Genomic DNA, 26,478 nt, shown 5'->3' with positions numbered 1-26,478 from the left:
TGCTTACGTCAGTGTCTTGCCTGTACCTCTCACATTTGAAGGAGTAATGTCTCCTCGGGCCTTTCTTCATTTGCTTCTGCATGTTTCAATTTTCTTTTAAGCACAATTCAGATTTGTAAAAATGGGTACGTGTCAGCTAAAAGTGAATAGATGATCATTCTGCTCCCTTTGTGAGGCCTAGAGGTTTGTTGTTCACCAGATAAATGGTGTCTGACATCACAGGAGCTTGTTGGGGCTTCTGGTGACAGCTTCTTGGTGATTTTTGTGCCGCTTTGGCTGTGTTCTGTCCGGAGCACTTACTGCTCTTCTGCTCTAGAAGCCTCCACTTGGCCCCTCACTGTATCAGCAGGTCTCAGCTTCTACCACCCCTCTGCACTGGGGCCCCTTTTGAGCACCCTACCTGCAGAATCTCTGTGACTGGACCCTGTTTAGTTCCTTCCCAGCACTATGGCAGTCCATGATTATGCTGTTTACTTGTTCAGTGGCTGTGTTTCTTCTCCTGGAGCATCCTCACCATGAGGATAGAGACTGCTGCTGTCTTGTATTTCAGTGCCTAAAAGAGCCCAACACAGAGTGGTTTCCTGTCATATTGTTATTAAATGAATAGAGATGTCTCTGAGTTTTCTTATTTGGCTGCGAAAATTTTTCATCTGTTAGAGGCCTTAGAATTGCAGAAAAATCCTCTGTGGGCTCCACATACGTAAAAAACAGGAGTAATGCACTGAGATGTAAATTTGATCCTGGTGAGCAGGCCGGTGCCAGCCTTCTCCCACCCCCTTTCCCACCCATCCCCAGTGAGTGGGACATAGAAGGAAGAGACACCTGTGACAGTGTGTCTCAAATGTGGTTGAAACGTGGGCTTTGGAGGCAGCTTGTCCTGGGCTCGAATCCCAGCTCTGTCACTCTCTGCAGCTTGTTACAAGTTAATGTCCCTGGGTCTAAGTTTTTCTCATCTGTAAATGGGAGATAAATATAGAACCTCACTGACTCAAGGATATAGTGGGATAGCAAGGATCATTGTGTATTATGGTATTTATATTATTTTTTATTTTAAAAGCAATTAAGATAGACAAAAAAAATATCCTGAATGGAGGGCCAAAAGCACACATTATCCCATTGCCTTAACTCAAGTTTTATCCCATCTATCAAGTATCTTCCCATCTAATCTTTGTCTGTAGATATATATATATATATATATATATATATATATATTCAATATAGGATGTACCAAAGTTATATCATGCTATTATTATTTTTCATTGTGTGGTGAGAAATTTTCCATATTACTGCCTTGTCTTCCCAGTTGTACATGTTGGATGTTCTTTCCCAGTTCTATATGTTGGATGTTCTATACTTGAATTATAGCAAATCCTAACCTTGGGCAGCAATGTTACTGCCACTGTTGCGCTCTCTCTCTCTCTCGCGCTCGCGCTCGCTCTCTCTCTCTCTCTCTCTCTCTCTCTCTCTCTCTCTCTCTCTCCTGTGATTAATGATGCTGCAGTGGACACATTCGTGGAGATAACGTCTTCTTGGTTTTGGCTTATTCCTTAGAATACATACCTGATTGTGATATTATTGCATCAAGGGATATTTGGGTTTCTACAATAAGTACTTTTTGAACACTATTAAAGCTGGATCTCCGTAAGTCTAGACTTGTCCCATTTAAGCTGTAAATAGATCTTCTACTCTGAGATTATCTTCATAGGTAACTTCCCTCCTTCATTTGGCTTTGAACCTCCTTGTGAGTTAGAAACTAGAAATTTCTGTTTCACAATTGAAGTTCTTAGACCGTGGAGTCCTGGCTTTGTCTCTATGAAATACTGGTGTTTACCTTGTTTCTGGCATTGTGGCATTGCCTCAATGATAGACACTCAAAGCTGTCTGGCTGTTGATGGGCGATTGCTTGAGTTAATGGGTACTATTTGAAGAGGAGGAGCAGGGTTGTCTGCTGTTGTTCTGTGTTTGAGGGAATAATGAAGCCATGAAGATGAGCAGAAAGATTGACCCAGCTTGCTTTTGTTCATGCAACATTTTAATCTTTTTCTCTTCCTACCAGGAAGCCAAAAAGAAGTATGACAAGGAGACAGAGAAGTATTGTGGAATCTTAGAAAAACACTTGAATTTGTCTTCCAAAAAGAAAGAATCTCAGCTTCAGGAGGTAAGAAATTTTACTAGTATTCTGAATAAACTGTTTAATTTTACATGGTGCTGTGGATATGTACTGGTTACTCTTTGCCAGAAAGTCCTAGGTTTGGAAGAGACCTCAGAAACCGATGCCTTGTTGGCCTTTATGTCATCCCACCCACACACTCCCTTGGTGGCTGTCCCGCCTGTCAGGGCCAGAGGAACATGCTGCTGGTCAAGATCACCCTCTTCCTTGTTGGGGAGCTCTACTCACTAGAATGTGCTTCTGCTTAAACTGAAGTCTCTTTCTTGTTTCCCCCTTGACCTTGATTCTATACTCTATTACGTCACCTTTGACTTTTTGCCTTATATTAGTGATTTGAAATGTTAAAGCATCTGAATTGCTTTGGTCATCCTTCCATAATATTAATATTAATTTAAAAAAATCTATTTCAATGAGTACTTTTCTTTTGTTCTTTCTTTCTTTCTTTTATATTTTCTTTCTTCCTAGCACTTCTTTATTACTACTCGTTTGGTTTGTGGATGGTAACCTTGTTTGAAAAAAGTCAGTTCTCTGACCTGCCCCTAGACTTTTTGGATTCGCATGGGGTCTTTTAAAAAAATAATTGACTTGGAAAGAAAAGCCAGTTTGCAGCCCTGGCACAGTGACCATGTTTATTTTGTTCATGGAGGTTTACGTGGCAGGGGAGTTTGCATTTCTGGGAGATAGTCATAGTGAAACTCCAAATCTGGCTACATGAATGTCATTTTATTTATTTAACTCTTAACAATTTGCTGACCCTTCTCAAGTAACCTAAAGAGTAGCTATGGTTTTCAAGGTAGCCCTCTTTCTTAAATTTCCTTTTTTTTTTTTTTTTTTTTTTTTTTTTTTTAGTAAATAGCATGCCAGTACTTTTTTGAAGTGAAAGTTCATATGAAGATGGTAGGGTCAAAAGTTGAAAGATGAAGACCAACTCAGGAGACACTGGAGTCTGATCCACTCCCAACCAGGATTTGTTAGACATCTTTGGTTAGGAATGTGTGGTTTGCAGGACTCCTTGCTTGGGTATTTAAACCAATTGTTTGAATAACAATGAGAACTCAGCACCATCTCCAGCCACTGGTGTTTATAGTAGACTTTGAAGACCAGTTCTGGCCAGCCAACCAATACCAACCGAGTAATTGTTGCAAACTGTAAAAGCAAATGAATGAGGAGGTGATTCTTTTTTTTTTTTTTTTTTAATATGCATTTTATTGATTTTTTTTTTTTTTTCCAGAGAGGAAGGGAGAGGGATAGAGAGATAGAAACATCGTTGAGAGAGAAACATTGATCAGCTGCCTCCTGTACAAAATCAGCTGCCTCTTGCACACCCCATACTGGGAATGTGCCCACAACCAACGTACATGCCCTTGACCAGAATCGAACCTGGGATGTTTCAGTCTGCAGGCCGACGCTCTCTCCACTGAGCCAAACAGGTTAGGGTGAGGAGGTAATTCTTAAATAGCACATCTATTTGACAGAGAAAGCTAAAGAAATGCTTATTTTCATTGCGTGTTATATAAATGCTATTCACAACTCCACGTGGGGATATGGGCACTTATACCCTAAGACAGTGGTCGGCAAACTCATTCATTAGTCAACAGAGCCAAATATCAACAATACAATGACTAAAAAAAATTTTGAGAGCCAAATTTTTTAAACTTAAACTTCTTCTAACATCACTTCTTTAAAATAGACTCGCCCAGGCTGTGGTATTTTGTGGAAGAGCCACACTCAAAGGGCTAAAGAGCTGCATGTGGCTCATGAGCCATAGTTTGCTGGCCACGGCCCTAGATAAGTGATTATACAGGATAAATATATATTAGTTCCACTTAGGTTCTGTCCTGGAATAAGTACTCATCTCTGAGCTGTAGTCCCTTTGTAAAATACTCATAGAATACCTATCCTGCCTACTTCATGCATGAGAAGACAAATTATAGCTGCTACACAAATACAGAGAATTATCTCTATGACTGACCTGTTTTTCATCTCCCTTTCCCAAATTGAATGCTAATTTCTTTTTAAATTTTTAAAAAAATTGATTTTAGAGAAGGAAGAAGAAGCGAGGTTGGGGGTAGAGATACATTGATCAATTGCCTCCTTTATGCTCCCTGACTAGGGATTGAAACCTGCAACCTAGGTATGTGCCGTGACCTGGAATTGAACCTTCAACCTTCTGGTGCATAGGATGACCATCCAACCAACTGAGTCACACTGGTCAGGCTGGATGGTGCTCCACTTGACTGCCCTCATCTATTAGAGCTGCTATAACAGAATACCATGGCCTGGATGGCTTTTAAGCAACATAAATTTGTTTCTCTCCATTCGGGAGGTTGGGAAGTCCAAGATTATGGTTCTGGCAGATTTGGTGTCTGGGAGGCCTGCTTCCTGGTTTACAGAAAGCTGTTTTCCTGCTATGGCCTTACATGGTACGAAGGGGTAAGGGAGTTCTCCAGGTCTCTCTAAAAAAAAAAAAAAAAAAATTATTGATTTTTTACAGAGAGGAAGGGAGAGGGATAGAGACTTAGAAACATCAATGAGAGAGAAACATGGACCAGTTGCCTCCTGCACACCCCCCCACCGGGGATGTGCCCTTGACCGGTATCGAACTTGGGACCCTTCAGTCTGCAGGCCGACGCTCTATCCACTAAACCTAACGGATTTCAGCTCCAGGTCTCTTTTTTAAGGGCAGTAATCTCATTCATGAGGACTTCACCGCATGACATAGTCACCCTAAAAGCTCCACCTCCAGATGCCATCACATTGGGATTAGGTTTCACATATGAATTGATGGGGAAGGACACCAGCACTCAGTCTATAGCACAGGCTTTGCCAGTATATATCTTCATGGATATTTTTTCATTATGCTCTTTGTTACTATTGTTTGTGTTCTTGTCTGTTACCCTTTCATACCTCCTGAGTAAACTGAGGGCAAGGGGTGAGCTAAAGATCTTGTGAGCCCTGACCAAGGCAAATGTTGAATGCATATTCATGTATCAGGTACTGTGTTGAGCATTTTACATGGACTCTTTTCAACTCCTCACAGCCACCCTATGTGGTACGGATTTTTTCCCATTATTTTACATGTAACAAAATGGAGGTGGTGAGATGTTTACTAGTCTGCCCGTAGTTGGTCAGCGAGGACTTGAACCCTGGCTCCTGACTGTGGAGCCCTTTACCTTAACCCAGTAAGCTCTTCTGCATCTCTCTCTGTCTTAGAAGAGAGGAATGGTGCTCTGTTGCCTACCTGCCATGGTCATTAACATGTGTCAAGCATCTAGAACTGGCCAAATGGAGGGACCTTGATGGTCATCTGGTTGAGCCTCCTGAACTTACCTTTGAAGGAACTGAGCTTCTTGTAGAAGTCAAGTAGTTTGCTCAAGGTCTTCCAGCTATTTAGTGATACTAAATGTTTATTTAAAAATCAATTTTTAGGATCATTATTAAACACCTAATACACATTTGATTATCCAGAACTGTTCCCTGATTACAAGGCTCTGAAACCGATACTTATAAATGCTAGCCCATCCCTAGCCCTGGTAGGTGAAATTATAGGGCAGCAATGTGGAATGACACTGCTGCCATCTAGTGGATGACTTTTAAAAAAAAAATCAGTGTATTCTTTAGTGGTTCAGAAGCTACTTCAAAGACAATATTTGTTCAATAGATATTCATTGCACACTTCTGTGAAAAAGTCTATTCAGGCATTGGGTATATTGTGGCATTGAAATTTGCGACCTGCCTTCATGGAACTTACGTTCTAGAAGAATGTCTCTTTTCCAGGAAGCACAGAATGGTTTGGTGGGTCTCAGACAAACTGGTAGATTTAGTTTCTCAAGCAGCAGGGAAGTCTTGAGTGGCTTGCTGGGTGGGTTGGAATTCTGGCTTATGATTCCATTGCAGGGGGAGCTAAGGATGTGGTGAATTCTTTGACTCAGATGAGTGGGGGCATTCGCAGGAAACAAATACCATTCCATTTAGGATTTTTCTTCCTTTTCCTTTGGAATCACATTCAGTTACCTGTCTGTTCTGAGAGTGGGGTCCTGAGGGCCACATAGAGATCAATTCAGTCATTCCTCAAGTGTCTGCTAAATGCTTTACTATGGGTCAGGCACCCTCAGAGGACTGGGACAGAAAAGTAGAAAAATGAGACAAGGTCTTTGCTCTTATGACTTTATATTCCAGTAATCAGTAGTACACAAGGAAAGAGGAATAAATAATAATGTTACATAATAATAAGGAAATAAAATGGGAGAGAAGATGGAGGCTCCCTGAGGAACCCATCTAAAATAATGTCCTCAACAAAGGCTGCTCTGAATAGGTAACACTTGAATGGAGACCAGAAGGATGAGAAGGAGTGAGCTAAGGGAAAAGTTGGGGTAGTAGTCCATAATAGTGAAACCTGAATGACTGGGTCATAAAATAAAGTAGAGTAGGCTGGGACAGAATGAAAAATATGGAAGTATTTTGTATTTAATTATAAATGTACTAGAGGCCCTATGCATGAAATTTGTACAAGAGTAGGCCTTCCTTCCCCTGGCTGCCGGCACTGGCTTCTCTCTGGCACCCAGGACCTGGGCTTCCCTCTGGCTGCCAGTAGGCACCTGGGACCCGGGCTTCTCTTGTAGCCTGGGTTTGTCTGGAAGGTCATCCGGAAGGATGTCTGGTCTAATTAGCATATTATGCTTTTATTATTATAGGTATTTATTAGCTATAATGCCAAAGGTATTTCTTATTGTGCACTGTAGTTAAAAAAAAAAAAGGATATTTATCTAGGGGAAGAGCTTTTCAGGTAGAAGGGACACCAAGTGCAAAAGTTTTGAGACAAGACTGAAATTTGGAGTGCTGGAGGACAGCGAGGAGCCCAGAGTGGTTGGGGTGGGAGGAGGTGAAGTGGGACGGGTGGGCAGGTCACACTGGGTCTTGCAGACCATGGTGGAGGCTAGAGGAAGGCATTGAAGGGACTGTGAGAACATCTGATTAGATTTTAGGGAAGGTATTCTGGATTGGAAGAGGAGGGAAGGATTGAGAATGAAAACAGGGAGAGCAGTTAGGAGAGGAATGTAACTGCCTGAGATCATGTGGCTGGTTTAAGGTAGGAGCAGGGATAGAAACCCATCTATTCTGATGTCCCTGCTGATAATACCATAACAGAACTCCTTCCTGGTTTTCAAATTGTTTGCATCCTTTAGCTCATTTTATCTTTGAAATGGCTCTGCTCAGAGCAAGGGCAGATATTTTCATTTCCACCCTCTCGGTGTGGGGAAAAAACCCGGAGAGCAACGGACTTGAGCCGGTCTCACCAGCTAGAAAAGGATAGAGCTGCAGCTCCAACCCAGGCGTTTGCTCTGCCAGCTCTCTGCCTGATGCTGGGCGCTGCTGTTTTTCTCAGAGGACTTTTCTTCTGGCTCCTTCATCCTGCCTGCCTGCAGGAGGCACTTGGCCGATTGTCGGAATGACCCTTTTCACAGTTGCAGTCTCAGTTGGCCGAGAGGACAGCAGGGAAGTCAGTGTAGGGAGGCAGTACTGTCTAGTGTAGGGGTGTCGAACTCAATCAGAGAAGGGGCCAAAATCTAAAATCCAGCCTAAATCGCGGGCCGAATGGTTTACTGAACAGTCATAAACTGACAATGTCATAAACTGACAGCGGAGTGCAGTGATGACAGCGCGGTGCGGGCCACATTGCAAGGCCTGGCGGGCTGGATTTGGCCCGCGGGCCTTGTGTTTGACACATGTGGTCTAGTGGTTCAAAGACAATCAAGAGCCTTGGAGGCATATCAACCAGGACAGAAGTTCCAGCTCTGCCCTGTACTTCATTTTCCTCTTGTAAATTAGAGGAAAATGATAGCATCATCTTTTTAGGAATTTCATGAGTATTAAATAACTATAATTAATGAGGTTTGAATAAGGTAACATATGTATAGGTATGGGCACAGCGCCTGGCACAAAGTTAAGTGCTCAGCTAACCATTACCATTACTCTTATTTCTGTTTGATTTGTTTTTAAAAGCTATCCTCAGAGATTTTTCTGGCCTGCTTGTTGAATGTTCTCCTTAGGAGGTGACTTGATTTTTCTCCGAAATTCCACCCTATTTGTAGGCAGACAGTCAAGTGGACCTGGTCCGGCAGCATTTCTATGAAGTATCCCTGGAGTATGTCTTCAAGGTTCAGGAAGTCCAAGAGAGGAAGATGTTTGAGTTCGTGGAGCCTGTAAGTAGATGCTTTCATCCCCATCCCTTATTCCAACTACTTTGGTGGCAAACGATCTAAGCTATTGATGAAGAAGTTGCCCAAGCCCCGATGCTGGGCCTTCTGGTAAAGAACAGAGCTTTCTCAGTCTGGCCTCCCCGGGTTTTTCCTGTGGTCATTCCAATACAACCCCAGGTACGGTGGTAGTGCATTCTTCTAGTTGCCCTGACTGGTTTGCCAGTGGAATTAGTGACAATAAGGGAGGAGTGGAGTTTTCATCTTGCCAATCAATAGTGATTACATTTTCCTCCTCCCTCCCCCTTTCCTGTTTCCCTCAAATAATCCAAAGGTAGTAGTAACCCACGAAATGGGAGAATGTACAGACCTTTCTCTTTTCCCTCCTGAGTTCAAAGCACCTCTTCATCCCACTGATACATTAAATGATGCTTTATAGTGTGATTTCGCACTCTATTTGTTATAACCAGAGTCACTGGGTGCACTGTGATGGGATTTACACTTGGGCAGTGTCTCCGTGGCCATGAAAGGTTGTAGTGTGGGAACAAGTCTGGCTCTGGTTTAGGCCACCCCATCATGGTTGTAGTTATATGTATGAAGCTGCCCCACCCCACTCTGGCACTGTTCAGAAGGCTTCATAGAAACACCAGAAGATCATAAGGGTTTCAACTCAAAACTCTTTCAGATCTTGCATTTTTCATTCAAAATGCAACTTCTCATTTAGACCCAAGCCTGGGATCTCTATCCACATAAGATTCTTATCGACCTAGAGTTAAGAAAGAGTAATTCTCTTAAGCAAATAAGAATAAAACGATAAGAAATGGAAAGAAAATGACTATTTTTTTTTTTTTAAAGTAAAGAGTGTTTTGTACCCCGTGTCTAATTTATAAACTTTTGGGATGCTTTTTGGCATGTAGACTTGCTGATAGTTTTTTCAAGGCTCCAGATGGCTTTGGAATTTGATGCTGACATCTTTTACTATACTGGAATTTCACTCGTGGCCACCATGTCGGGCAAAGTTTTAAAAATCCTTAATTACTTCAATCTTCTTATCTGAATATTGGAAACTTTAGAGCCAGCTTCCTATCTACTGTATTTCCCTGAAAATAAGACATTCTCCGAAAATAAGACCTAGCGCAACTTTGGGAGAAAGAATTAATATAAGACACTATCTTATTTTCGGGGAAACAGGGTAGCAGTGGTCTCTGCCACAGTGGGGTGTGCCAGGTGGGAGAAGCCATCTGTCAGAGAAAGCGAGCTTGTTGGTTTCCCTGCTTAGGGCACAGAGGTGTGAAAGCCAGGCTTTCAATCGGTGGTTTCCCCGAAGACGGTTTCCTGTGGTTGTTTCCTGTGGTCTGCAGGAATGAAAATGCTGTCTCAGAATTTTCCTTTGGCATTTTTCTTTGCTTTTACTAGAATTTCTAGTGGGGGAGGGGAAAGTATGTTATGTATACTATGCTGATTAATATTACTTTATAATTGCCTAATTTGGATAAGTTGCATTTTAATTGGCCCATCCTACATTTTTGAGCTTAGTGTTTATGTCCACTTTTGTCTTGCAATAGGTATTCCTAGTGAATCAGATATTGTATCTTTTAGCAACTGCTGTTTGATAAATAACCACAGAAACCTCATATAAGAATAGGCATTTATTTTTATATCTCTGTAGAGTTCATCCAGTCTAGGCTAGGCTCAGCTGGGTGAATCTGTTGATTTAGGTGGGCTTTCCTCCTCTTCCTCCTTCTTCTCCTTCTCGTCCTCCTTTTCCTGTTTGTCTCTCCCTCCCCCAAGAAATCTATAAGGTTTCATCCTCCTATGTACTGGCATTCTGCTGTAGTATGCCAGTTCTTGAGTCTTTTGAGAGGCAGTATAGCATCATTGTTAAGCGCTCTAGAGCCAGACTGCCTAGATTTAAATTCCAACTCAGCCATTTTCTAGCTGTGTCTTCTTCTGGGAAGTTATTTATTCCTCTGAGCCTCAGTTCTCTTATCTGCAAAATGGGTAAATGATACCACCTTAATCATATAAAGATGTTATGAGGATTAACTGAGGTTGTCCATGTAAGATGCTTAGAACAGCCGAAACTGGTTTGGCTCAGTGGATAGAGTGTCGGTCTGTGGACTGAAAGGTCCCAGGTTCAATTTCGGTCAAGGGCATGTACATTGGTTGCAGGCACATTCCCGGTGGGGGTGTGTGTAGGAGGCAGCTGGTTGATGTTTCTCTCTCATCGATGTTTCTAGCTCTCTATCCCTCTCTCTTCCTCTCTGTAAAAGATCAATAAAATATGTTTTTAAAAAAGATGATTAGAACAGAGCTAACCTAATTAGCACACAATTTTATATATTTATTGCATAATTGTTAATTAGCATATCATTAATTATTTATTTTTATTTTAAAAAATAAATTTTAATTTCAAACAGGAAGGAAAAGGGAGAGAGAGATGGGAATATCAATGATGAGAATCATTGATTAGCTGCCTCCTGCATGCCCCCTACTGAGGATTGAGCCTGCCAACCGGATATGTACTCTTGACTGGAATTGAAACCGGAACCCTTTAGTCCGCAGGCCGATGCTCTACCACTTAGCCAAATCAGCGAGGGCATTATTAGGTCATTGTTTTTTAGTAAATCTAAAAGCATTTACTTATTGATTACCATAGAAAATGCTGAAGACCCAGCAGCTGTATGTGAAGAGCTCTCAGCCTCACTGGGGAAACAAGATGCATACAGAAGAGGGATTGCCAAGGCAGCAGGCAGTTTAGTGCCAGGTTGGACAGGATGGATGGTAGAGAAGTGCCAGAACAGTTGAAAGAGTAGAAAACCATTGTGATTTGCAGATGTTCCTTAAGTCGTAAAGGTGAGGCACCTGGAAACCTAATGGGAAAAAAAATAATTTTGGTCTCATGTTAGATTGAAGAGACTTGCCCACATTAAATTAAATGGGTCAGTTGAGAGGCTGGGCATAGGATGCAGACGTTGACCATCACTTTTCTACAGGAGTTCCCGTTTGTGAGTACACCAGCTTCCAGACAGGCCAGTGGTTTCAGGAGCTGCGGAGAAGAGGGGGAAAAGACTCATGGAAGGAAAATGCCACTGGCAAGATTAGTGGTCCTTAGAGTCTTAGAAATACAAATTCTCAGGCTCCACCCAAGCCCCAAATTGGCAGGTGGGGCTCAATAATCTGTATTTTAGTAAGAACTTTAGGTGATTCTGCTGCATATTAAAGTTTGAGCCACTGGCCTACATTGTACAAAAAAACACGAAATAACAATTGATACTGGCTGAAACTGGGTGTCCTGTGCCGGTATGACATACATTACCTACATTGGCATCCAGTCCTTATAATATCTGGGAGGGTAGGTGCTATTTTTATATCTGTCTTCAGATGAAGGAATGGAAGCACATTTATTTACTTCTTCAAGGTCACAGTTAGTAAATGGGTTGGTATTTATAGTTTGATTGGTTGCAATAAAAGGACTCTTTTAACCACTCAAGGAGCTCCCTTGCCCATTGACTATGCTCATTTGTTTCTTAGATAGTAATTTCACGTACCAGAATGTTATTGACCTTCAGAAAACAGAAAAATAATTTTAGTGTTCCAAGGAAGAAAAATCAGACTTTTGGGGTCTGAACTATACGCATATCTTTTTGTGTGTGTGCACCCTGGACGCCTTCATTTTCTTGTTGAGGTACTAAATGTTCTGGACATTTGGATCACAGATTATGATGTACTGACCTTATGAAGGTGAAGCCCTGCTCTGTCTGTTCCCCAAGTTTTCATAATTGAAGGTTACCCAGTGCCACAGAGAACTCATTCTCACATGTCAGATGCTGCCTCCTCTTGAGTTCCACCTCCTGAGTGTTCTCGTATTGTGTCTTCTATCGTTTCTCATTGCTCCTGCCTCTTGGCAGGTCTTTGTTCTTTTTCTTTGGTCTGTGGCATCCTGTCCTGTTCCCTCTTCTCCAGTCCGGCCTGGAGGCTGTTAGCACAGTGCATCTTCTAACACATCAGTGTGATTATCTCTCTTGCTGAACAGCTCCTGCTGGCACTCATGTGCTAATCTAAGCCCATTTCATAGATAATCTCAATGTGTACACAGCCCAGTGTAGGTAGCATTATTGTTCTCCTGTAAAAGATGAGCTAAAGACAGTTATATGACCTACCCAGCCCAGCTTTTTATCATACTACTGTCTGTCCTTTGTTGTATGAATGAATGCTTCTTGGCAGCTATAGTAGTTTGCTGGGTTTCCTGTAGACAGGTACTACAACCAGGTATCTTAGAGCAACAGAAATGCAATGCCTCATAGCATAAAAGGCAAGAAGTGTAAGGTCAAGGTGTTGATAGGGCATGTTCCCTCTGAGACCTGCAGGGAAATGATCCTTGCTTTCCTCTTCCCAGTTTCTGGTGGTTTGCTGGCAGTATTCGTCATTCCTCAAATTGAAGATGCATCTGTCCTATCCCTCATCTTCCCTGTGAGTTTCTGTGTCCAATTTCTCTGTGTCCCTTTTGTAAGGATACCAGTCCTTTTAGATTAAGGCCCAATGGCTTCATTTTAACTTGATTACCTCTGTAAGGACCCCGTTTCTAAATGAAATCACATTTTGAGGTATGGCACTTAGGACTTAAACATATCTTTTGGCTGGAGGGGCAGGGTTGTAGGGGGTGGGGACTCAATTTAACCCATCACAGTAGCTCTATTCTATGAATGGAAACAGCCTAAAGTTATCAGATAGTCCAGCATGATGCAGCCCACTAAAATGAAGGAGTTAAATTTTTGCTTACTTAAAAATAAATAAATTAGATCAATGTTGTCAGCTAGGAATGTTTTGTTTTTTTTAAACAGGTATTTCCTGAGGAACACAACAATGGAGGTGCAGGCAAAGGGAGGTGGGAAGGTCTTGGTTGTGCTGTGACTATTCAGGGAGGGGCCTCGGTGGTCGTACTGGCTTCTTTTGTCTGACAAGCAGGTGAGGCTGCAGCAAGGTCTTCCTCTGTATGTTTGAGTAGAAACATTTCTTTGAGTCAGACAGATCCTTCCATCTCTGGAGTCCTTCTCCGGGCCTCGCCTGGCACCTCCAGGAGTGGACTTTCATTTCTCACTGGGTAACAGGTTCAAGATTCATACAGTTTGTGGGAAGGGTATGTCAGCAGGTTGGGTAAAGAGAAAAGATGCTTCATGGGGGAGAAGGAAGGGAAAATGGGCCAAAGGTAGCAGTGTCTAAGGAATCACTTTCCATAGAAAAATGGATGACCAGGCATGATACCAAAGGAAGTGAAAACCAAAATAAATATAGGTAACTCTGCCTTTGGAGCACTTTTGTGTGTGCCCAGGTGGCATCTTAGTGAGCTGTTTGAGATATTTAATTGCTCTGCACAAGAGAGGCTTTGTTGACTTAAGGGAAGGATAAATCAGAGCTAATGGGAGGAATGACCTTAGAACTAGCTGCTTATCTTCTGTTTATTCTCCTGTCGGGAATAGTTCAGTGCTTTGGAAAAGTGATGGGCACAGCATTCAAGGACAGCAGGGAGGGAAGAGCTAGAACAGTTTTCATTGTGAAAACCAACCCTAGGTTTGTCATCTGAGCCCCTTCTTGTATATTACTGGAGCCATCTAGAAGGAGAAGTATGGGCCTTCTCAAAAAAGTATTCTATATAGAGTAAGTCCAAAGGCTAGGCCATCCTCGAAGCAAGCGTTTATCATTAGTCTTTGGTGACTCCATGTACCTTACCGCCCATTCATTGACTTAGGTTAGGGATCTGTCTGTGGTGCCACTAGATGATTTTTTTCCTGCAGCCAGAGGATCCAGCAATGCCTGCTCCCCCTGCTTCCATGAGGATCTCAGGGGATGGGTGATGCAGGGGCAGTGGCAGTGGAGAGTCAAGGTACCACATCGTTGTAAGCTGGATTTTGTCTGACTTCTTGTACAGAGATCTTTGTAAACTGGGCTGGGCCTGTGGCTCAGCCCAAAGACAGGTCTTTCCTCTGATCTCAGTTAGCGTTGCACATACCTTGGTGCTTTCCATTTCTGTCACAAGCATGGTGGGAGAGTAGTAGTGTGGAATGAGTCCCCCCATTATTAGGGCTGACTCTCAGAAAAGGAGACTTAGGTGAACATAAGTGAGACCGCAGTTAATAGGTAAAGGTATCTTCATTTAGGGACAGAAAAACTAAACACAACATAAAGTAAAGCAGCTGTGTCTGATGTAACGTGGTAGAGGCAGATCAGAGAGGTCAGAGTGGACCATTTAGAACATGTGAGTCGGCATTGAAGTTCTAGTTAGAACAGGTATGGTCCCTAAATTCAGTAAAACTGAGCCTAGGATAGAGTGAAGTTCTGGATCTTCTAAACCTTGTTCAAGCTCTGACTGTAATCCTTTTTCAGATTGAGATTTGGAACTGAGGCCAGATGCGTGGAACTCGGGGAGGGCCCAGGGCAGCCTTGAGGCTTGCACCTAGGCCCAGAGAAAAGACTGAAGGGACGTTTATTCCACTGGAGAAGGGAAGGCTGGCAGGGGCATTAATGTCCAGGCAAGGGCATTAATAGTTTTTTAAGTATATGAAGGTCTCTTATAAGAATTTTAGTGGACAAATGTTTGCACTCTTCACTAAAGACAAGATTAAACAAAGAATGGGTTTACCTTTAGCCCAAGGCAAATTTAAATGAGAATTTCGGGAAACCTTCATACCTGAAAATGTGGGAACATGGGAGTATTTTAATAAAGGAATCCATAGTGCTTACTTTTGAATAGTTGAGGGAAAGCTGAAAAGCACACTTGAGCTAAAGTCTGACCTGGATGATTTCTTTTGATTTGACTTTGCCTGTTAGACTTCAGACTCAGAATATACCAACTTCCTTTTCTTTCTTTCTTGTTGGTTATCAATGTAACCATATACTTCTGCACAGTTACCTGATATTATAAACATATTAGAAGACTAACTTGGAGCTCTGGTCTTCACTTTTCTGACGAAATGTTTATCTTAAAAAGTGGTGAGGCTCACAGGGTAAGAGCTTGGGTGTTGGTGTCAAGGAGATCTGGCTTCAGATTCTGGCTGCCATTTACTGTGTGTTTTGGGGCAAGTTACTTGACCTCTCTGAGTCTACCTCCTCATTATGAAAATGAAGACAACAGTGGTATGTACCTAATAGGTTGCTGTGAGTGCTCCGTGAGACAGTGCATATAAAGTTACTGTTTCTGGAGTACAAATAGTGGTCAGTAAGTGATAGCCATTTTATTACTTTATTCTAGATTTTCAACCAGGGTTGGGAACTCAGATACAACTGCATAATAACCTCTTTTGCCTACATATATGGTGAACTCTGCCTTTCTACCTCATTGCAGCTACTGGCATTCTTGCAAGGACTTTTCACTTTCTATCACCACGGTTATGAACTGGCCAAGGATTTCAGCGACTTCAAGATGCAGCTGACCATTAGCATACAGAATGTGAGTGGGCAAAGGGACAGACTTCCCTTCCTTGGTTAAGGAAAGGAAAAAACACATTATGGTTCTGGTTGCATAGAGAGCACTTATCTGGGATGGAATGCAGGTAAGGGGGAGGGGGTGGGTCTTGCTTGGTTCAAAGGGCAGATGGGGGCAAGTTTTTCTAGGGTCTTGGTGGCCACAGATTAGAACATCATCCTATTCTCTATTATTTCAAAGCACTATTTATGTTTTCGGAAGTGCTGCTGCTGATTATGTTTTAAATCTGTAGCACCAGGGTCAGGATTTCCTTTGGCAGTGGAAGGCCCAGCCCAGCCCAGCCCAGCCCAACCCAGCCCTGCCAAGCCCCCTTCTGTGCATCTAGCTGCCTGGCCACAGAGTGTGTGTGTGTGTGTGTGTGTGTGTGTGTGTGTGTGTAGGAGTGGGGGTGGAGCACACATACTGACCTCCAGCTCAAAGGATGTGCTCTTGTTCAACTCTTAGTAATGCTGAGAGGAAATCCAAGTCAGTGTGGTTTACACAGTGGGGCCTCTTGGTGCTCAGAATCCTGCCCAAGGCTCTTTGGTTAGCAGTTCCTGGGGCCCGAGCCCCCTTCTTAATTATGTCTGGCCATGTTAGTATCTACGTTATCTTTGTCTCTAGAGGATCCTATGGAGAAAAGAAACCAAATGCATCCATGTGGGTTGTATTGCATGGCTTTTGGAAGCCTTCAGCTCACTCTGACAGGAAGTTGCAGAGTCTGGGAAAAGGTTTCACAAAGCATGGCTTCCCCTTTGGCTGGCTTCCTCAGAGGGCCAACGGAAGTGGAGATTTACACGTAGCAGGTTTACAGGGAGCAGTGTTGGCAGAAATACTTGTGAGGGAGTGAAGTTCCTGCAGGAGAGGTTGAGCTGAGATGCAGTTGAGGCAGAGGCCTCAGTCTGTGCCCTTGGTGCCCTGGAGTAGGGATGGCCTTTGGAGCCGTGAGAATAGAAGCAAGAGGATCTTCCCTTTTTGTCCCCAGACTAGTCATTGGGTGGGTACAGGCTGCCCTGGGAAAGGGAGTATCCCTCTGAGGCAGCTCCCTTTGGAGGAGGGAACCATCTGAGATATCAGCCACCAACATTGGCTGCAGCTGGAGGATGAGCCCCTCAGGCCTGAGGGGAGCTGGGGGCAGGCCCTCCTGTGGAGCAGAATCACCTTGGATGCTCATTTCAAATTCACATATCTGGGTCCACAGGTACTCATTTCATCTTTAGGAGTGAGGCCTGGGCATTTACATTTACTCCAAGTTCCTTACGTGATTTTGATGGTCCTTACAGTTTGAGAGACAATCTGGTAGAGGACCTTGCGGCTAAAGCATACTTCTTGAATATTTGCCTAATTCTTAGATGGCTGACTTTAGAACTAAATCATCTGATTTTTAGATATAAGAATTCTATTGGTAGAGGTTCTGAATTGCTAGAGGTGGGGTTAGGGTTTTATTTTTTTGACTTGAATATAATTCCTTTCATCCTAGACAAGAAATCGCTTTGAAGGCACCAGGTCAGAAGTGGAATCACTGATGAAAAAAATGAAAGAGAATCCCCTTGAGCACAAGACCATCAGTCCCTACACCATGGAAGGGTACCTCTACGTTCAGGAGAAACGTGAGTGCCTGTGGCGACCAACAGCTTGGGGTGTGCTCATGGTTTTTGCCCACAAGGTGAAGGGTGTGTCCGGTGGTGCCTGGCCAAAAGTTTTGAAAACACAGGTTTGGGTGAATGAGAGTATTTTCCTAGTTCAGTTTCCTAGGGGAAGGGTGGTGTGTACAGCCAAGGGACATGTTCTGTTTTCTTTGTAACTGGAATGCAGTGAGGTTCCACCGTGCTTCTTTTCTCCCTCATGTCTCTCGACTCTTGAGGTGCCTGTCCCCTTAGTTTAGCTTTAAACACCATACCTTTGGCATGGAGGACTTGGGAAAATCTTGCCTGGTAGACCTAACTGTCCATTAGCAATCATATCCTTTGGTGGACTTACAATTTAGTGATTTTGTTTTCATTTGAAACTTGTTTCAGCAAGGCCCAAACAACCATGGGGCTTTCCCTCTTCTCCTCAAGTCATCCCAACACTTACATTTTATGATAAATAGAAACAAGAGCTCATTCCCAGAGCCAGGAAGAAGACTCATCATTGCTTTACTGGTGTGATGCCAGGAAAGAAATGCCAGGTGCTGGGACATGGAGTTTTCAGTAATGACTCTCAAATTCATGCCCTAGGCCTAGGGGAAGGCTTTATGACTGAAGGGGCTGTGCACTCCCAGGCTTGATTCATGCAAGCAATACTAGGGGGAAATTGTTTAGCAGATTGTTTTCTTTGAAGAATAGCTTTTCTCATAGTCTTCTACTCCTGCTTTCTTGGCTGGGCACATTACTTCTCCCAGATTTTTCCCGGTTTTGTGCTTTTATGTCCTCCTGTTGATTTTGGGTTAGACAAACATCTTCATCCTGGAAGCTTCCCGATGGAGCAGAAGTAGAACACTTGGTTTTAGTGATTATTCTGTTCAGTGATTACTAAACATTTGCATGAGCTTAAAATTGTTCCCTGTGGACAATAGGGGGAGTAGTGTGGTTGGAAGTTGGAGCATTGGTTGTGATTAGAACTTCATGTCCCTTATTCTTATAGGGCCGAGCTAGTTGAGGTTTGTAGGAAACAAGCTACTTTAGTTCTGTGTTTCATATATACCTGATGTAAGGGGATGCCTTGTTTGCCCAGTGAGATCTATTCCCCCCGAATTTAAGGTGAACTTGAAAATATAAATTCTTAGGACTGCAAAAATACAGTCCAATTTCTTATAATGCTTAATTTATTAATATTATTCACTTACATAGGTAAAATTAGTATTGAATTTTGCACGCTCACAGTACATTGTACAGTTTTATTCAAACACTTCACGTGCTCTTTCAGCATTAATGTCTTGATTATCATTGGTTCCACGTTTTATTTCTCTAACACAGTAGCCCAGAACATATCATTGGGATACATCTTTATTTTTTCTTAGAAAGTTTTTGTAACATTATTTGAAATAATGCAAAACTTAAAAAAGGTTTCAAGAGTACTGTAGAGAACAACTGTATGACCTTTACCCTGAAGCATGAATTTTTATCATTTTCCCGTATATAGCATTCTTTCTCTGTAAGGGTGTGTGTGCACATTATTGTCACAGGTACATACACAATTTTAGTTTTTTCTGAACCATTTGAGAACAGGTTGCATATACCATGTTCTTTTACTTCAGTGTATGTTTTCTAAAAATTAGGATATTCTTTTATGTAACCATAGTTATCATATGCAGGAAATTTAACATTGATAAGATAGTTAATATAAATGACACTGTCTATTCTAATTTGTCAGTTGTCCCCATATAAATACCCTTACACAGCATTTGTTTTTCTCCAGGGCAGGAGCTCATACTGTGGGTAGTTGTTATGACTTTAGTCTCCTTTATCTGTAAAACTTCCTCAGCTTTTCTTTGTCTTTTATGGCATGACATTTTTGAAGACTATATGTAATTCTTCAGTGTGGGTTCAGCTAATGTTTCCTCAAGATTAGATTCAGATTATGTGTCCCTGGTTATCTCCTACACAGGTAACACTGTGTTCTCCTCTGTGGCCATTTGCCCCTCAGTGGTGATGTAAATTTTGATCACCTATTCGAGGTACTGTCTGGTTTCTTCCCTGTACAGTCACTATTTTTCCCTTGTAACTAATTAGCAATCTGTGGAGAAATAGTTTAATATCCCCACCCCTGTCCCCCATAGACTCAGCTTCCACTGAAAATTCTGCCTGAACTGATCTTTACTATAATGGTTGCAAAATGGTGATTTCTCAGCTCTCCCACTCATCCACATTTATCAGTTGCCATTTAGTATATTGTAAGGAAGTGACTTCACTTTGCCTGCCTCTCTCTCTCTCTCTTTCTCTCCCCTCCCCCCCTCCTTCCTTTCGTCTTTCCCTCCCCCCTTCCTCCTTTTCATCTTTACTATCTATCCACCCACCCATGCACCCACCCACCCATCCATCCATCCATCCACCTATCCATCTGCCCATTCACCCCTCTATCTTCCTGTTATCAGTATGGACTCATGGATTCCCATTTTATTTATAGGCTAAATTCATTACTGTCCTTATTTGTTTTGATGTTCAAATTGTCCAAGATACAAGCAACTTTGGAATCTTGGTGTTGTGCTATCACTGAATTTTTTTTTTCTCTTGAAGCTACAAAAGGAGACATTAGAATGGTTGGTGTTTTCATTTGACGCTGATGTTCTAATGCAGACACTTATCATAATGCTTTTTAAATTTACTAAGTAATCTCCAACACTTATAATGGTCAGTCACACCCTGAAAAATAATGATTAAATGTCTGCAGAATCTCTATTCATATTATAATTATTTTTCACAACTTCTGCTATGTGATTCTGTAAACATCTAAGACCAGTATTGGCTGAGGTCCTTGTAGGCTAAAAAAAAATAATAAGCACTGGGTAAAATCAGAGACTTAAACTTTGAAGGGGGTGGGCACCTCCATCTTTCCTGAGGGATAATTTTGAGGGAGAGTCCTTAGTTTACATTTGGGCACTTACAGTTATTCCATTCTGTATCTCTGAGGTCTCTGTATTTTCTTTCTGCTTCTCAGTCTTCTTGAGTTCTGCTAAAGTGGAAATTAGGGGCTTGGAAGTAGGTCAGAATCTCCTGTCTGTCTGTGCACATAGTCGCAGAGCAGCTGTGTGGGAAACATGAAGTCATTGCAGCAGATGGGAGCAGTGACAAGCTCTTTGAGGAGCCTTTCTGTGTTCTTTCCAGAATCATCTTACTGCTGTCAGGGGAGAGACAGAAAACTTCAAGTGGAGATTGATGATGGGAAAGTGAATTAATTTCCCCAGGGAACCTCTACTTCCCTTACATTTTTAAGACCCATTGGTTGTAACATTTAGTGGGAAACAGTCTTCCTTGGTCTCTGAGGAAAGCCTGTCTAAGCTCCATTTCCAGCCCGTGGGATCAGATTTCTGCCTGTTCCAGTCTAGCTGGTGTGGGGAATATAGTGCACCCAAAAACAAGTTAAGGGTAGGTGAGCATTGTGGGTTACGGGTTGTATGTCTCCCCGGCACACAGTGGACATATGTAGTTTTTTTTATGGAAAATATTACTTTGCAGGTCACTTTGGAACTTCTTGGGTGAAGCACTACTGTACATATCAGCGGGATTCCAAACAGATCACCATGGTACCATTTGACCAAAAGTCAGGAGGAAAGGGGGTGAGTTAATTTTTTTTTTAATTTCACACTTGATTTGCTTGACTAACAAATAATGACAATGCTTGTATAAAGTAGAACCTCCAATATTCCACTCTAATTTTCTTAGTTTTTATACAGTAGTTCCAGGAGGCATAGTACCCTAAACAGTAACTTATACAAAATTAGTCTTAGCTCCAAGTTATATTAGAAATTACAACCAAGAAAGATTCTTGGATTTCACATATATGCAGGATTAAGTGTGTCAAATGTGTTTAGAGGCTAGAAATTCTTGGATGACCTCACCCTGTGAAACGGATTTACATCATTCTCACTTGATACTCACAGGGCTGCCATTTGGCAGCTTAGATGTTCCAGTTATCTGTTGCTGTGTAACGTTCACCTCCAAACTGAGCAACTTTTAAAACAACACCAGTCTTCTTGGCATTTTTCACAGTTTCTGTGGGTCAGGAATTTGCTGAGCATTTGGTTGGGTGGTTTGGGCTCAGGATTTTTCTTGGCGCTCCAATCAGATGGTGACTCCAGCTAGAACAATAAACACCTGAAGCAGCTCAAGGCCGGGGAGAATAAGGGAGAATAGCCCCCCCCCCCCCCCACCTCCTTCTTCTCTTCCCTCTCTTTCTCTGGAGTCTCAGGGCCTGTCTATCTGATCTCTCTATGTGGCATAGTTTGGGCTTCCTCACAGCATGGTGGCCACTAGGAAGCTAAATGTTTAAAGAGTGAATATTCCAGTAATGAAAACATAGACTGCATTGCTTTTAAATGACCTACTCTTAGAAGTCATATTACCTTACTTTTGTCCTATGTTTGTTTGTTTTAAAAATATATTTTTATTGATTTCAGAGAGGAAGGAAGAGGGAGAGAGAGATAGAAACATCAGTGATGAAAGAGTCATTGATTGGTTGTCTTCTGCATGACCCCACTGGGAATTGAGCCCATAACCTGGGCATGTGCCCTTGACTGGAATCGAACCTGGGACCCTTTAGTCCGCAGGCTGATGCTCTATCCATTGAGCCAAATTGGGTAGGGCTGTCCTATGTTTTGTTTTGTTTTGTTTTTAAGCAGTCACAAAGCCCACCCAATCCACCCAAAATCAGTGGGAGAGGATGCAGACACTGCCTTTCAGTGGGAGAAGGAGTATCAGAGTCACACTATATGAAGAGTGGGTGGGCTGGAGGATGTTCCTGCGGCCACATTTGGAACTCAGGCTGCAGCAGGCTCCTTGGTTGGGAGTTCCTTGCTGTGCTCCAAGGGCTCTCCTTTCCTCGGTAATCACATTTCCCTTTTATGTGATCTGTCTTTTATCTCTGGTGAGAGAGACTTCCCTGCATCCTGCAGTGTGAGAGGAGGTTCCTTTCTGCAGGAGGTGTGCAGCAGCCCAAAGCTAACCTTATTCCTTCCCTCATTTGACATATTTCATTATTTCCCCACAGCGCTCAGCATACAGACCACAATCTGCCTGATCTTTCGGCTGCATTCCTCAAACTCTTTCTCATTCCACTTTTCCTCTTGCTCTGGAATTCTAGCCATACTAGCTTCCCTCAGTTCTTTTAGGGAGCTAAGGACTGAACACAGGTTTTTTCCCACTTGCTCTTCTTCATCCCCAAGGCTGGTCTTATCGCATGAATCCTTCAAGTCCAAGCCTAGGAAAACCTTTGCTGACCTTCTTGACCAGGTCAAATCTCTTTAATTTAGGCTTTTGTAACACAACTTAGTTTTTGTCACTTCTAACTTTTCATTTATCTGTTTAAGTGATTATTGTCTGCATCCCCCACTTTTTTAAACCATGGGCAGTTGAACAGATTGTCTTTATATATTTTTCTTGATATGATATATAGCCATCTTTGGAACAGAATCTTCTGTTTTCTTATATTTGACAATATTTTATATTTTCCTTGTTCCCTCCCATTTACCAGGGACATTTCTCTATAAGCTTTCAAAGTAGAAGCTGTTCCATGTTCATTCAATTTGAAGTATAGTCAGACATCAACATGGTCAGAATCCCTTGTGTTTGGGCGTTTACACTCATACATTTACACAGTGTTGAAGGAGCAGTTCTCAATCTGAGAACTTAATCTTAGCTATTCAGTAAAACCCAATAGATGTAAGGCTGTGAATATAAACTATCTCTTCCAAGGTCTTCTGTGTTTTGTGTACTTTTGGATATTAGTGCGAGATTAGTTTTACCATATGCAGTCACATTTCCTATTATTTCAACAAACTAGGCAAGTTTACTAACTTCCTCCCTAGTTTAGAACAAGAAAGATTGGGACATGCAGGAGAAACAGGATCTTTAACAAATTCCTGCATGAGAGAAAGAGAAGATATTAGTGCTATATGATAAAACCATAGCATTTCATTTGTGCAATGGAGTACTACTCAGCAATAAAAATAAATAAACTCTTGGTTTGCACAACATGAAAGAGTTGCAAAAGGATCATGCTGAGTGAAAGAAGTCAGACATAAAAGGGCATTCCATTTCTGTAAAGTTGTAGAATACTAGAGGCCCTATGAACAAAATTCGTAAAAGGGGGTTGGCCCTTGCAGCCACATTTGCCTCAGCCTTCACAGCCCCAGCTGCCTCAGCCCTTATAGCTTCGGCTACATCTGGAAGTTCGTCTGGACGGTTGTTCGGCTGTTCGGTTTAATTAGCATATTAGCTCTTTATTATATAGGATGCAAACTTGCCTATAGTGACAGAAAGCACATTCAATGTTTTTGGGGTACAGAGGTGGATTACAAAGGAACAGCAGGAGTCTTTTGAGGATGATGGGTATATTCATTAGCTTGATTGTGGTTATGATTTCACAGATGTATACAGGCATCAAAACTCATAAAACTGATCACATTAAATGTGTGCAGTTTATCACACATTAGTTATATCTCAATGTATCTGTTAAAACATTTGTTGAGTGCCTATTCTAGTCCAAGGCCTGTTTAGGCTCTGGGGGTACAAGAGTAAGCAAAAGCAGACACAGTCCCTTTCCTCAGGAAGCTTAGAGTCCAATGAAGAGAGATATGTCATTTGAGTCATTGCTTGTATCCATGGGAAATTTCAGCTGTGATCAGTGCTCTGAGGGAGGGAGAGGCACACAGTGCTGTGTGAACTGGTGAAAGGGTATTTGACTTTCCCGAGAAGTGACAACTGAACCAAGACCCAAGAAGTTCAGAGTTGGGAGGAAACCTCAAGGTCATTTTGTTTCAACTCATGTCAAATCTACAGGTTAAGCCTACTTAAAATAATATCAACAAGAATTTAATGTAACATGAGTTGATGCTGGACTATCATGATCTACCAGTACTAAAGACATTTGTCTCCAAGTAGAAGATGGTTGACAAATTTTAGCCGCCTGAGAAGGTTTATGATCAACTGTTTACCTCCTGTGTTCATGCACATTCAGGTTTGAGAAGAGGAAATGATCAGTCCTGTCCATGGGGCATGTTTGTTCTGGAGGGAAGCAGAGCCCATAATCTGGCCTCATTGTGATAGTCTGTGTGTTCCTAACAGGGAGAAGACGAGTCGATCATTCTCAAATCCTGCATCCGGCGGAAAACAGACTCTATTGAGAAGAGGTTTTGCTTTGACGTAGAAGCAGTAGACAGGTGAGTAGCTGTCACACTTTTCCCAGGAACAAATGCTACTGAATTTGGATATCGTATCTTTTTCCATTCAGTCAAAACTTCCTGTTTTCCTTCTCCACCTTTTAATATTCTTTGGGAATAGACTCCGGCTTGTTGCTGATTTTTAAGGATTCGTGTTACCTCCTCAAATTTTTTGGTTCAGCACTGAGCTGTTGGTTGGTTGGTTTTATTTTAGTGTGAAGGTTCCTTGTCTTAGTAGGAATGTGTGTTTTGTCTCAGGAGGTTGAATAGATGTTTAAATAAAACTGACGCTTTAACATGACTGTATCAGCTATTGAGATTTGTTTACTTTAAAGAAATGTTTACTTTTTTAAATTCAATAAAATGATTCAAAAGGAATTGCATAAAGGGAAGGGCGGGGAGACATTTTCCTCAATTAAAAAGAAAGTCAGCTTTTAGTTACAGCTTTTCACCTACCCCTGTGTGAGGGTGTGTGTGTGTGCGCTTGTGCTTGCCCACCCAGGGACAATAGCAACCCACTTGTGAAATCACAGTCTTTGGAGAGAGAACTTTGTGTTTTATTCCTCAAGATTTATAGTGTCTCATTAAGTCGTACCATTTCATGGTGTTAAGCTAGTTTGACAACATTCCAATTTTTAGAGACACTTTCCTTGGCAACAGGTTAATTCTTTCAAAGAAAGCCATGTGCTCAGCTTATTTGAGCTATCTGTTTAAGATTAGCAGTGCTATCAGGAAGATCCTTAAATCCCGGTATGATTCTCCTATAATGCCACTTGATTTCTCCCCTTTATTAAATGAAAAAGCCACACCATTTTTGATAAGCCAGTACTTTCCCCCTCCTTGAGACGTTCCCTATGGCCACTTAGCTCCAGCTCTAGAGGATCCAGAAATGAAGTACCACCTGGGGTGTGCCCCTCTGCGTGTGGCAGGTGTGGGACCCCTTCTGGTACCAGGATGTGTGTCTGCACTGTGGCTGCTGGAGGCTGCTGGAGCTCCCAGGCAGAGAACATGCCCTTTTGGCCTAAGTGAGAAGTTCATGGAAATAACTGCCTCTTTAGCAGTTTAGTCATTACAACTATGGCTCTCTAGTCCAGCAACCTGGATCTAAATTTTGACTTTGTTCAGCAGCCAGGTGACCTTGGGCAAGTTACTTAATCTTTCTGGGGCCTTAATTTCCTTATCTGGAAAATTAAGATGAAATAGTACCTAGTTCCTAGAATTGTAAGGATTTAGGAAGAAAATGCATATAAAAATACTTAGCAGAATGGTAAATAATAAATGCTCAACAAGTATTAGCTGTTATCATTATTACTAGAGGCCCAGTGAATGGGTAGGGTCCCTAGGTCTAGCCTATGATCATGGCGATCTTCCGCCTGCTTTCTACTCCCCAGTCCTGCCCCACTGCCGCTCACCCCAGTTCCCAGTGGTTCCCTGTTCACCATGATCCGAGCCTATGGGCCTGGGGAGGGACCAAGAGGTCTGCCTTCCGCCTGCTTGCCAGTCCTCAGCCCCATCTCACCACCACCCTGGTTCCCCTTAGTTCTCCATTGGCCATCCAGTGATCAGAGCCTGCAGGCTGCAGGGAGGGACCAAGAGGTGGTCAATACACCTCATAGCGACTGGTCGATAGGTTGTTCCGATCATTATGCTTCTTATGGTCCCTGGTCTTTTATATAGGATTATTATTAATCCTTCCCCGAGGATATTTTTCCATTAATTTTTAAAGAGAGTGCAAGGGAGGGGGGGAGAGGGAGACAGAGGGAGAGAGAGGGAGAGAGAGAGAGGGTGAGAA

General features: G+C 42.3%; 1 protein-coding gene across 5 annotated transcripts in view; it reads left to right on the top strand.

Moving 5' to 3' along the window:
- The window catches only part of ARHGAP26 (Rho GTPase activating protein 26), a 407,506-nt gene that overhangs the window by 111,247 nt on the left and 269,781 nt on the right, over positions 1-26,478 (top strand). For all 5 annotated transcript variants that reach the window (XM_084884972.1, XM_084884975.1, XM_084884973.1 and 2 more), the window contains exons 5-10: positions 2,057-2,158; positions 8,263-8,373; positions 15,710-15,814; positions 17,310-17,439; positions 20,986-21,086; positions 24,592-24,686. In XM_084884972.1, coding sequence (XP_084741098.1) covers positions 2,057-2,158; positions 8,263-8,373; positions 15,710-15,814; positions 17,310-17,439; positions 20,986-21,086; positions 24,592-24,686 — 644 coding nt within the window. The remainder of the gene's footprint in view (positions 1-2,056; positions 2,159-8,262; positions 8,374-15,709; positions 15,815-17,309; positions 17,440-20,985; positions 21,087-24,591; positions 24,687-26,478) is intronic.

This window comes from Pipistrellus hanaki, assembly GCF_964339955.1.
Source record: "Pipistrellus hanaki genome assembly, chromosome: 5".
Taxonomy (NCBI): Eukaryota; Metazoa; Chordata; class Mammalia; order Chiroptera; family Vespertilionidae; genus Pipistrellus; species Pipistrellus hanaki.
Note: the sequence above shows the minus strand (reverse complement) of the source record. Positions and strands in the feature narration are given on the sequence as shown.